A 13,752-nucleotide genomic window follows, 5' to 3' on the forward strand; every position below is an offset into this window, starting at 1 on the left:
GCAAATAGAGATGAATGCAGCTCTTGAACAGTTGCTGGCTCCCACAGGGAAAAACAGCATTTGCAGTGTACAAGGATACTATCCAACTTGAGTAAGAGGTAATATCTCTATCATAGCCTCACAGTTCTGCTAGCTATCATCTGAAGGACAGAACAATTTTACAGGTTTCAAGCTGACAATTTCAAATCAAAGAAATGCTAGGTTGAAAAATTATAGGGTTTCCACAGTTAATCTACAACAAAGTCAAGCATGGTTTTCAGTAACAATGAATAAGGCAAGTGTTAGTCACTCAGTCGTGTCCTACTCTTTGCAACCCCATGGACTACAGCCCACCAAGCTCCTCTGTCCATGGAATTTTCCAGGCAAGAATAGTGGAGTGCGTTGCCATTCCCTTCTCCAGGGGATCTTCCCCATCCAGGGATCGAACCCAAGGCTCCTGCACTGTAGGCAGATTCTTTACTGTTAGAGCCACCAGGGAAGCCTGATTTTCCGGAAATCATTTATTTCTATTTGGGAGCCTGGTATATGATAAAGTGAAGTGAAGTGAAAGTCACTCAGTCATGTCCAACTCTTTGTGACCCCATGGACTGCACAGTCCATGGAACTCTCCAGGCCAGAATACTGGAGTGGGTAGCCTTTCCTTTCTCCAGGGGAATCTTCCCTACTCAGGGATTGAATCCAGGTCTCCCTCATTGCAGGCAGATTCTTTACCAGCTGAGCCACAAGGGAAGCCCAAGAATACCAGAGTGGGTAGCCTATCCCTTCTCCAATGGATCTTCCCGACCCAGGAATCGAACTGGGGTCTCCTGCATCGCAGGCGGATTCTTTACCAACTGAGCTATGAGAGAAGCCCCAGTATATGATAAAGATAGCTATAAATTAAAGAGGAAATCATTTTTTCTAAAAACGGAATCAGTTATAAGATCATTTTACCATATGAGAGGGGTTGCCTGGTCTCTCAGCAGTAAAGAATTTGCCTGCAATGCAGGGGACCTGGGTTTGATCCCTGGGTCAGGAAGATCCCCTGGAGAAAGGAATGGGTACTCACTCCAATGTTCTTGCCTAGAGAAGTGCATGGACAGAAGAGCCTGGTGGGCTACAGTCCATGGGGTCTCAAAGAGTCAGACAGGACTGAGCGACAAACATTAACACTACACTAACATCATATGAGAAAATCTATTTCAGCAGGATTAAGCTTTAATTAAAAATTTCTGACCTTAGTTGGGAAATTAATTTTTTAAAATAAAAGCAATGAGATAAATCAAAGATGAAAATACATAGAAATATATTTAAATCAATAAATTTAAAAATATTTATATCAACATACAAATACACAAAATTTAAAGGCAAATGACAACCTTATAAATAAGTACTTGTAATTTATGACAAAGGAAAAATTGTTTTATATAATTATATACACACACACATATATATATAGCCCTTATAAAACAATAATAAGATCAATACTCAAATTTAAAAATAATGGTAGTAACAAGGAATTTAAAAATGCTGATAGCTAACTAATAAATGGAAAAAAAAATTATCCCCATTATGATTAAACCAAGTAAAAGTGCTTATTAAATTGGTAATATCAGATTAAAGGCATGGTGAAAGAGGCTCAAATTTAGTAATATGCATTCATGCAAAACAAATGTTCTGAGTCTCTATTATTTCAATTTGGGAAAATATAGGAGGGGAAGAAAATAGCCAGATCCCTGCTCTCATGGCACTTTCATTTTGGTCAGGTAAATGAAGATGATTTCAAATAGAGACCACTGCTACACATGAAATAACAGCAGAATATGATAGAAAAAGACCATGAGAGGGAAAGTTGATGGTCCTTTAGACTTAGAATGTCTATTTGAGGAGGTGACCTTTCAGTCAGTCAGTCATTTACTAAATGCCTTTTGTGTATCCAGGGCTATTCTCAACACAGGATTCCTGACACGATGAGACAAGTTTCAGTCCTTGAGAAGCTCATGTTAATAGGGAAGACACAGGTATGAAAACATGGAAGAACATCATTCACTGTAAACTATCATCTTGGGGGCTTTTCCAGGATCTGAACCTGGACAACCTACTAATTTATAAGTATATAACTATAATGAACAAATGGCATTGTTTGATTTATTTTCAAACTTCGAATAAAGGTTATATAGGGAAGCAAAATTTGCCACCCAAAAATGTGTCTCTTTGACATGAGGATTAATTTAGACATTATTTTTAGGGGCCTCCCTGGTGGCTCAGACGGTAGCGCGTCTGCCTGCAATGTGGGAGACGCGGGTTCAATTCCTGGGTTGGAAAGATCCCCTGGAGAAGGAAATGGCAATCCACTCCAGCACTCTTGCCTGGAAAATCCCAGGGACGGAGGAGCCTGAGACGCTACAGTCCATGGGGTCACAAAGAGTCAGACATGACTTCACTTTCACTTTCACTTTCAAGGCTTACCTGACATCCTTCTCTCACTGTGGTTTTCTTCATAAATAATCAGAGCTGAATCTTGACACATATGAGACCCAGGGAGTAACAGATACTCAACTGTAAATTTTGCCATACTGCTTGGTGAAACTCGGAGCACCCAAGAACATTCCAGTTTTCCTCTATAATCCAGTGGATATCTTGGAGATGAAAAAAAGCCTCTGGGCTCTTCTAACTCCACTTCAGAGTAACAGCCTATGATTTAGAACATACAGACACCAGGGACCAACTCAAATAAGACAAAGAAAAGTGAGATTCCATCATAAATTTGAATAATTTAGGCTTGCAAAAAGAAAAATAAAACTTAATTACCATCAGATATAAGTTCTTGGATAAAATGATTATCCCATTTAATGTGTCCTAGTTTTGTGAAATGAGACTGTAAAGGTAGAATTTAAATAATAATTATTCAAAATGACTTTTAACTGAATTTTTAAAATTTCTTAGAAAATGCAAAGTGGACTGCATTGTATTCTCTAACGGCAGCCTGTTTTCATTTCTTTTCTTCTTTGAGATACAACTGAAGATCTGTTCCTAAAAGCTTCTTTGGTTTCCATAAGCACTTATCTTGCTGGGACAAATGATTGTATTCATGAAGTTTGCAATTGAGGTCAGGAAAGGAGAATTTGCTGAATACACTTCGAATGTCATCTTCAATTTGTTCTTAAGTTTAAGGACACTGCTGTACCTGCATGGGTACCTGCAGAACTTCAGATGCTAGGAGCGCTCTGTCCCACTGATCCTGACATTGGCTTCTCCTCCTTTAGGTGACATCCTTGGCTCTTCCTTCTTTCCCTATGTCTATTCCCTTGATAACAATTTTTTGAGCAATTACAATTGAAATACTCTGTATTCAAATGAACACATTTTTAAAATATTTATTTTTAATTGGTTGATGATTGGTTTACAATATTGGTTTGATTTCACATTTTGATGGATGAATATGATAGCTTATGGTGAATGGTGTTGGCTTTGTGATCTCCGAAGAAGATTTAACTTCAGGACCAGGGACCAGGCTTGATCACTCAAGAGTTTTGTATAGCAGAGTTTTATTAAAGTATAAAAAGGGATAGAGAAAGTTTCTGACATAGACTTGTAAACAAGAAAATCCATTTGTTTTTGGCATATGAGTAAAAGGAACCACAGCCTCATTTATTATTTGTAAATCTTTAGTCTCCATTTAACTTTTTCACACCCAAAATAGGAGTGTTGTACAGACTATTACAGGGAATTAATAGCCCCTGCTCCTTTAAATTCTCAATGATGGGTGTTAACCCTTCCTTAATCTCGGGCTTTAGGGGATACTGCTTTTGATGTGGAAATAGGTGAGGGTCTTTGAGCTTGATAAGGACAGGAACAGCATTTTGTCCTCAACCCACAGATTTTTCATCAGCCCACACTTGAGGATTTAGTTTGTTCCATTAAAAAGAGCTGGTTCCATATTCATGAAAATAGAGACCTGGACCTTGTTCAATATATCCCTCCTCAGAAGGGGCGAGGGAGACTCTGGCATGATTAGAAACTCATGAGGAAACAGCACAGAGAAAGTTGCCACTTAAAGGATGACTGACATAATAATGTTTGGCTCATCCAGACAGTTTCATTACATAGTGGATCAGGAGGAAAGCAGACCAGGGGCTTCAGCAAGCACAGAGAAAGTTGCCCCAGTGTCCAAAAGAAGTCAACTGATTGGCCCTCCCCAGTTATTAATACCCAGGGTTCCTCGGGTGTAATTAGGACCGGAGCTTGTGTGAGGATCCCCGGGCACCTTCTATTGTCTATGTCAGAAGCTTTCTCTGTCTCTTTTAATACTTTAATAAAACTCTGCTCTACAAAAGCTCTTGAGTGATCAAGCCTGGTCCCTGGTCCCAGAGTTAAATCTTCTTCAGAGATCACGAATCTGACACCATTTGGGGGCTTGTCCAGGATCTGAATCTGGGACCTCTCGCACCAGAGGTGAGAATTGTAACCTGTAGACCAACCAATCTGCCACCCCTTCAGTCCAGATTGTCTTAAGAGTCCAACCCTTAGGGACTACACCTCAGAGGGTAGTCTCTTCTCCAGTGTGGTCCTTTGCAGACCGGACCTGGAGCAATACATACATCATTATACATGTTCTGCCATAGAGAAATAACATTCTAATTGAGGAGACCCACATGTTAATACACTTTACTGAACAATAGAGATGAAGAGTGGCAGAAGTGAAAGGAAATGTTCCAAGAATTCAGGATTCTATTCAATTGCTTGGTTTTCTGTTACTTCTGTGAATTTTTCTTTTTTTCATTTACATGGCTATTATGGTCTAACTTAGGTATTTCTTAGGTCTACTTGGATGTTATAGTAACCTAACTGATTTTGTAGTCTCGAATCTTCCCCCATCATGTCCTTCAATCAGAGAATGATGAAACAGAATAATTCAGCTCTTTTCTTGCTTGCTCAAAGCCAAATACAGTGGCTTGCAAGGTCTTTCCGAGTCTAGTCTCAACGTGTCTTTGCAATCTTTTTTTCCTCTCTACATGAATCCTCCACTGTAAATCTGCCTGGAAAAGGAACTGAATCATATAAAGTCATGAATTCCCAAGCAGTCACTATTTTTTATAATAGGGTAACAATTTCAAAAAACCATTGCTAAGATTCATTTATTCTCTTGTGTGAAAAGCAAGAGGTGGGAGTGGGTGGCTGTTAAAGATGGCAGAGTCCTAATACTTTTTCTCACAGAATATTCAAAGAAGTAGAACAAAACAATACCCTTTTATACCTAAAGCTTTCAAAGTTCTTTGGTATGCATAATTATTTCTGAACACATGTAAATTTGCAATATCTTCTCTACATTTTAGTAATGTTCATTTTCTAATGGCCTGTTTTGTTTTGTTTGGACACACTGCATAGCATGTGGCATCTTAGCTCCTTGACCAAGGATTGAACCCGCACCTTCTGCATTGGAAGCACAGAGTCTTAATCACTGGACCACCAGGGAAGTCCCCACTTTCTAACAGTCTGAATGAGACAGAACAAAGAATACATCTGATGGTCACTATCACCACTCCCACACTTATTGACTCTTGTCATAGGTCATACCATCCCTATTCTAGGGCTTAACATATATTACTTCTTTCAGCACTCATTAAAATTGTTAAATCATCAAAATCATTAGGCTTTATCATCTTAAAATCTACTCTCCATCTCAATCCCAATTCCAGACTTAATTTTAATCTAAATATAACTCTTTGACTCTAGTTTTGACTCCTGACTCTTGTGTTGTCAGAACATACCACCTGTAAGGTAACTGGTCCCTGAGTTACTCCACTTCATTCCTAGAAGATTTTAGCAGTCATTTTCTCCAACATTATTCTTATCTTATATCTTGCTGATTTCAACAGGCACATAGATGATGACTCCAGAACTGAAGCTTCTCAATTCTCAACTTCCCTCCAATAATCCTGTCCTTCACCTGACCTCATTCACTCATCCCAGTGATCAGCCCCTACACACCTGGTCATTAGCAGTAATTACAAGCCTCGCATAAACTCAGTTTCAAGAACCACCATCTCCAACCACAACCTTCTATTTTTCAGCTTACACCAACACATCTTTTGAGACTTGTAATTCATCTATCCCACCACATTTTCTTATTTTTTAACTTATCATTCATCCTTGTTTTACTCTTTCCCCCAGTTTAAATTCCAAACACGTATCATTTTCATCCCTTCCTCACACACACACATTCTCAGTTCCCTTATACTCTTGTATACTTGGAAAAACCCACTGTGACTGAATCTTCTCTGCACCTGTGCTGCATCTATGTGGGACACCTCAGTGTCTCCAGAGGGAAACAACCAGACCAACCGATTGCTGCTGCTGCTGCTAACACTTCAGTCATGTCCAACTCAGTGCAACCCCATAGACAGATTGGTTTCCCTCTAAATTTATGATCATTAATCTCAGAGGCTTTTATGCTGCTAAAAAGTTCTACTACCTTTCCCTAGTCCATAGGGCTTCCCTAATAGCTATTTGAAAGCCATTTAATACTTTCTCTTTTTTCTCTAAAAACTCTCAAACTCTCTTCTACAATCCTCTGTTTCACCTGCTGATGAAATAAGCAATTAGAGGAGAATTGCCAGCAGCTCTCATTCCCACATGTACCCATACCAGAGCACCCATGCCTAAATATTCTGCTTTCCATTTGGCAACAATGGATGAACTGCACTTTGCTCCTGCCCAAGACCAGTCCTTCCACCTGGACACTAGATCTCATCCACTTTCTTCTACTGAAAGTTATCCCTCTAGCAAGTCTTATTCTTCTCTCTGGACTCCTCTTCAGTTTTTCTCCAACTCTTCCTAGTTGTCTCCTGGACTTGAGTGTATGTTGGAATAGATGAAGCAGAGATGGGTGAAAAGGGAAAGACTATGACCATTTGGAAACCAAGAATGATGGTTATCATGGAACTTTTATCTTCTTGTAAATCTTTCACAGACTTCTAAATCTCCAGGTGCTTTTCAGTTCAGTTCAGTTGCTGACTCAGTCGTGTCTGACTCTTTGCGACCCCATGGACTGCAGCACACCAGGCCTCCCTGTCCATCACCAACTCCTGGAGTTTACTCAAACTCATGTCCATTGAGTAGGTGCTGCCATCCAACCATCTCATCCTCTGTCGTCCCCTTCTCCTCCTGCCTTCAATCTTTCCCAGCATCAGAGTCTTTTCAAAAGACCAGGTGCTTTTAACTTTTAACTAAAAATAAAATCCTATTAGCAAACAGACACTGACAGTGTGGAAGAACTAAAAGAGACAGTAACACCAATGCTGGTCTTAGTCATCTCATATCCAGAATCTTTGTTTAGCAAGATATCTGAAAGTCTAAGGACCTTTGTTCATGCAGGAATAAACAGTTCAGAGATCAGAATAATTCTGTGAACCTTTCCAAAATTCAAGCACTGTTTATAACCATAAGACTTTTTTTTAAACCTGTAATAGCTGTGTCTATGAACTAGAATCAAGACTGCCGGGAGAAATATCAATAACCTCAGATATGCAGATGACACCACCCTTATGGCAGAAAGTGAACAGGAACTAAAAAGCCTCTTGATGAAAGTGAAAGAGGAGAGTGAAAAAGTTGGCTCAAAGCTCAACATTCAGAAAATGAAGATTGTGGCATCCGGTTCCATCACTTCATGGGAAATAGATGGGGAAACAGTGGAAACAGTGTCAGACTTTATTTTTGGGGGCTCCAAAATCACTGCAGATGGTGACTGCAGCCATGAAATTAAAAGACGCTTACTCCTTGGAAGAAAAGTTATGACCAACCTAGATAGCATATTCAAAAGCAGAGACATTACTTGGCCAACAAAGGTTCGTCTAGTCAAGGCTATGGTTTTCCTGTGGTCATGTATGGATGTGAGAGTTGGACTGTGAAGAAGGCTGAGCGCTGAAGAATGGATGCTTTTGAACTGTGGTGTTGGAGAAGACTATTGAGAGTCCCTGGGACTGCAAGGAGATCCAACCAGTCCATTCTGAAGGAGATCAGCCCTGGGATTTCTTTGGAAGGAATGATGCTAAAGCTGAAACTCCAGTACTTTGGCCACCTCATGCGAAGAGTTGACTCATTGGAAAAGACCCTGATGCTGGGAGGGATTGGGGGCAGGAGGAAAAGGGGACGACAGAGGATGAGATGCCTGGATGGCATCACTGACTCGATGGACGTGAGTCTGGGTGAACTCTGGGAGTTGATGATGGACAGGGAGGCCTGGCGTGCTGCAATTCATGGGGTCACAAAGAGTTGGACACGACTGAGCGACTGAACTGACTGATGAACTAGAAAAGATCGCTAGACAGTAACAATAAATAACTCTCCTGTCTTTCAACTTCAACTACCAACCAGAATGAAAACAGTTCATGGTATTCCAAAGAAAATTAGTGAATCCAGATAAGCAATGCTTTTTGCTAAATTCTTATTAGTTCTATTAATGGGATAATGTGAACATCTACTACCTGGCCCAGATGCACTGTCTCTTGAGGGTGTGGGTGGTGGCAGTTGTTGTCTTGTTAAGATTTTGCTTTCATTTTTTATCTGGAGTAAAACAGGACCTGCATCTGGGGAGACATGTTAAAAATAAAGATGAAAGCCTAAGGACAAAATGTTGTCTGTTCTAGAGCAGAGATTTTCAAAAGAGAATGCAAATCTAGGATTAAAGCAGCCTCAGGAAAAGTCAATTTTACCATAACATTGCCGAAGGAAGACGTTATTCTTATAGAATTTTAATGTATATTTTAATGTATTTAGAAACTAAAATGAAATACTATATTATTGTCTTTTCTTTTATAATGCTGTTTCTATCACTCTCACCTCTCCCAAGCCCACTCTAAACACAGAAGAAACTTTTTATAATATATGAAAAATAGTTACCTTTGATTTTGGATTGAATCCAGTCCAGGAAGACACTCACTCTGGCAAATACACCTGGCTTCCTTGGTTGGGCACAGCCAGCTCCCCAGCTGACAATGCCATAGAGGACAAATGGACCTTTTTCATGTTTACACACTAACGGTCCACCAGAATCTCCCTGAAACACCAAGAAAACGTGTTCTAAAATTGCTTTAATCAGAACTCCTGCTTTCAATTTTGGAACATGAATAATTAATTTATTAAAAACATATTTCTTTAATTTTTTAAAAAGATTTATTCCTTGTCATTTGGTATACCTTAGAACACTTAGACATAAATAAATGAAATGGCAAAAGGAAGGAAAGAGGAGACACTACAGCTGGTATTCCAGAAATACAAAGGATTATAAGAGACCACTATGAACACTTATAAACCAAAAATTGGGTAATTTATAAGAAATAAATTCCCAGAAACATGCAACCTACTAACAACAAATTAAGAGGAAAAAGAAAATCACAATAGACTAATATGAGAAAGGAGAATGAATCAATAATGAAGAATATCATAAAAAAGAAAAGTCCAGGACCAGAAGGCGTTACTAGTGAATTTCATTAAACATTTAAATAAAGAATCCTTGTCAAATTCCTCACAAAAACTGAAGAGGGGGGAATACTCCAAAAATCATTTTATGAAGTCAGCATTATCCTCATACCAAAGCTAGATAAGAACACTACAGGAAAGATAATTACAGGCCAATATCTCCAATGAATATAGATGTAAAAATCCCCAGCAAAATACTAACGTACTGAATTCAGCAGTATATTAAATATACTATCAATCACCATAATCAAATGGGATTTATTCCAGGGATGTACGAGTTTTTCAATATATGCAAATCAATAAATGTGAAAGTTAAAAGTTGTGTCATCTCAATAGTACAAACAAAACATTTGAAAAATGCAACATTCTTTCACTATTAAAAACTCTCAAGAACTTGGATATAAACAAAACATAACTCAACATAATAAAAATCATATATAACAAACCCACACTTAACATCCTACTCAACAGTGAAAGGTTGAAAGCTGTTCCTCTAAAAGCAGAAACAAAAGTGCTCATCCTCCCCATGCCTATTTAAATGCCTATTCAACATAGTCTGAAAATCCTAGTCAGAGCAATCTGGCAAGAAAAAGAAATAAAGGCACCCAAACCAGAAAGGAAGAAGTAAAATTGTTTCTATTTTCAGGTGATATAATTTTTTATACAGAAAATCTTAAAGGCTTCACCAAAAAACTGTTAGAACTTATCAATGAATACAGTAAAGTTTCAGTATACAAAACAAACATGCAGAAGTCCGTTGTCTCTTGCCTGTAATCAGTGAGGGGCTGTGCACCTTGCGTTAGTTCCTGGTGGGTTCTGCTGGACAAATACTGGGCCAGTGTCATTGAGGGAATCAAGCAAGATCTGCTCCACAGGCCTAATGCTACATCTCCCCTTTAAAATTTTGTAGAGATTATAAAAAAAGACAGAGGTATGTGGTGTGATGATCAGCACTAAGTCCTGCGTTTCTATCAAGGCCACCTGGGCCATGAATGAGAAGGGAATCAAAGTGAAATCTGACTAGAATTTTACTGCACAGGCCAAGTACATTTAGTATGGCATTGAGTTATGATATAGTTTTACTTTGGTGTGAATTTTGAATTTCAGCTACACCTAGATAGACATAAAATGATAATTAAAATGCTGTACCATCTAATAAAATTGGCACCCAGCCCCTATTTTGTTGACTATGAGATAGTTTATGTTAATTTTAAGGGTCTGATAGAACACTTCATGTGTATTACAGTAATAGTCATATGCAGTGTCTCTAAACTTTATTTTCAAAAGCTTAAGGCTCAAATACAAACTTCTTTGAAATAGAAAAAAGAAATCAATTGTGTCTCTATACACCAATAAAAAACATATTTTTTAAAAAAATTCATATATGATAGCATCAGAATAATAAAATATTTCAGAACACATTTAACCAAGGAGGCAAAAGATCTCTACACAAAAAACTATCACTTTGATGAAAAAAATTGAAAATTATTTACACAAATAAATGAAAAGTTATCCTATGTTCATAGATTGGAAGAATTAATATTGTTAAAATGTCCATACTACTCAAAACCACCTATAGATTCAAAGCAGTCCATATCAAAATTTTAATGGTGTTTTTCACAGAAATGAAGGAAAAAATCCTAAAACTCACATGGAACCACAAAGACCCCCACACAGTCAAAGCAATCCTGAGAAAGGATAAAGTTGGAGGCATCACACTTCCTAATTTTAAAATATATTACAAATTTATAGTAATCAACACAGTATGGTACTGGTGTTAAAAGAGATATGTAGACCTAAGGGACAGAATTGTGAGCCCAGGAAAAAACCTTAATTTATATAGGTAACTAATATTTGACAAGGGAACAAAGAGTATTCAGTGAGGAAAGATTAATTTCTTCAGTAAATGGAGTTGGAGAAATTAGATATCCATATGCAGAAAAATAAAACTGAATCCCTGTTTACACTATAAAAAATTAAAGACTTAAACAAACATAAGGCCCCAAAAGGCAGAACTCCTAGAGGAAAACAGGGGGAAAGCTCCTTTGCTTGTGGCATCAGAGTTTTGGATATGAAACCAAAAGCACAAGCAAAAGGGGCAAAAATCAGTCAGTGGGATTGCATCAAGTTAAAATGCTTCTGCACATCACAAGAAACAATCAAGGTCAAAATGTAACATGTGGAATGGGAGAAAATATTTGCAAACCATGTATCTGATATGGGATTATTATTCAAAATTATAAAATTCATACAAATCAATAACAAAAATCACACAGTTTAAAAATGAGCAGAGGATCTGAATAGACATATTTCCAAAGAAGATGTGCAGATGGCCAATAAGGTATATGTAAATGTGCCCAACATCACAAGCATCAGGAAAATGAAAGTCAAAATCACAATGAGATATCATCTCATACCTGTTTAATCATCTGTCATCAAAAAGACAAGAAATAAAGTGTTTGCAAGGATGTGGACAAAAGAGAATCCTATTGCACCACTGGTAGGAATATAAATTGATATATCACTGTGGAAAATAGAACTACTATATTATACAGTAATCCTAGTTTTGGGTATACAGCCTAAGGAAATAAAATTAGGATACTGAAGAAATAACTGCAATCCCATGTTTATTGCAGCTTTATTCACATTAGCCAATTTATGGAAGCAATCCATTTTTCTGTGAAAGGATGAATGGATAAAAAAGATGTAGTGTGTGCATGCGTGTGTGTGTGTGTGTTATGGATACTTTAAGAGTGCTCAGTTGCTAGGTCATGTCTGACACTCTGTGACCCCGTGGACTATAGCCTGCCAGGTTACTCTGTCCATGTGATTTTCCAGGCAGGAATACTGGAGTGGGTTGCCATTTCCTCCAGGTGATCTTCTTAACCCAGGGATCAAACCCACATCTCCTGCATTGGAAGGCAAATTCTGTATCACTGAACCACCTGGGAAGCAATATATATATATATACACACACACACACACACACACATATATATATTAGATATATGTTTATTTGTTATTTATCTATAAGAATACTAAATATTAAGATGGAATATTATTCAGCTATGAGAACAAAGGAAATCCTGCCATTTGTGAGAATATGGATGACCTTGAGAACATGATGCTAAGTGAAAAGTCAGATAGGGAAAGACAATGACCATGTTATATCACATATATGTGAAATCTAAAAAAATTACTCACAGAAATGGACTTCCCTAATGACTCAGTGGTAAAGAATCTGCCTGCCAATTCTTTGAGGCATGGGTTTGATCCCTGGGATGGGAAGATCCCCTGGAGAAGGAAATAGCTACTTGCTCAAGTATTCTTGCCTGGGAAATCCCATGGGCAGAGGAACCTGGCAGACCATGCGGCTTTAAAGAGCTGGACATGACTTAGCGACTAGGATCTTATATACGGTTGCTAAGAGAGTAGATCATAAGTGTTCTCAACACAAGAAGAAATGGTAATTGTGCGAGATGTGCTCAGTTGCTCAATTTTGTCCAACTCTTTGTGACTCCATGGACTGTGTAGCCTGCTGGGCTTCTCTGCCCATGGAGTTCCTCAGGCTAGAATACTGGACTGGGTTGCCATTTCCTCCTCCAGAGGATCTTCCCAACCCGGGGCTTGAACACTTGTCTCATGCATCTTCTGAACTGGCAGGTGGATTCTTTACCACTGATCTACCTGGGAAGCCCCTTCACAACACATGTGTATAAAAATCATCACACTGTACATTTTAAATTTATACAGTGTTATATGTCAATTAATCTCAATAAAGCTGAAAATAATCAGACCTTAAAATATAGGATTTGCATTTTTTAAAGACATTCTTTCTGATTTTTAATCAGTGCTTTATATATATGTATATATATATACACAAGTGTATTTAGACCCTAACTAAATTTTTAATTATCTTCTTCTAAAATAAACTGAGCTGATAACACATTTGATATTGCTGTTTATTTTATACAAAGAATTTCACAGTAGATATCCTGAATTTGGAATAGGAGACAGATTCCCTAATTTGTATTGTAGAACAATTAACATTTTCTTTGGGTCTAGTTTTTTCCCCCACATAAGATTATACTTAAGATTTCCTTCCAGTTTGAAAATGGTCTGATGTTTCTTTTATTCACTCATTAATTCAGTTGGGTAAATTCTATATACCCAATATAGAATTTTCCAGGCAATTACAAACATTTCATGATACAGAAAAAGTCTGTCTAATTTATCTTCTTTTGTCAGTGCTTATCACAGGGTTTAGTACATATTAAATCTTTAATGAACAAA

The 13,752-nt window shown here is 37.8% G+C and overlaps 1 protein-coding gene across 13 annotated transcripts in view; it reads right to left on the minus strand.

The window, feature by feature from the left end:
* Positions 1–13,752, minus strand: part of LOC102404700 (ovochymase-1) — a 96,252-nt gene that overhangs the window by 37,800 nt on the left and 44,700 nt on the right. For 12 of the 13 annotated variants that reach the window (XM_044941301.2, XM_044941298.2, XM_044941300.2 and 9 more), the window contains exons 13-15: positions 8,881–9,037; positions 8,466–8,567; positions 2,449–2,673 (exon numbers count right to left, since the gene is read on the minus strand). In XM_044941301.2, coding sequence (XP_044797236.2) covers positions 2,449–2,673; positions 8,466–8,567; positions 8,881–9,037 — 484 coding nt within the window. The remainder of the gene's footprint in view (positions 1–2,448; positions 2,674–8,465; positions 8,568–8,880; positions 9,038–13,752) is intronic. The other variant, XM_044941302.2, reaches the window with a different exon arrangement.

This window comes from Bubalus bubalis, chromosome 4 (genome assembly GCF_019923935.1).
Source record: "Bubalus bubalis isolate 160015118507 breed Murrah chromosome 4, NDDB_SH_1, whole genome shotgun sequence".
NCBI classification, from domain to species: Eukaryota; Metazoa; Chordata; class Mammalia; order Artiodactyla; family Bovidae; genus Bubalus; species Bubalus bubalis.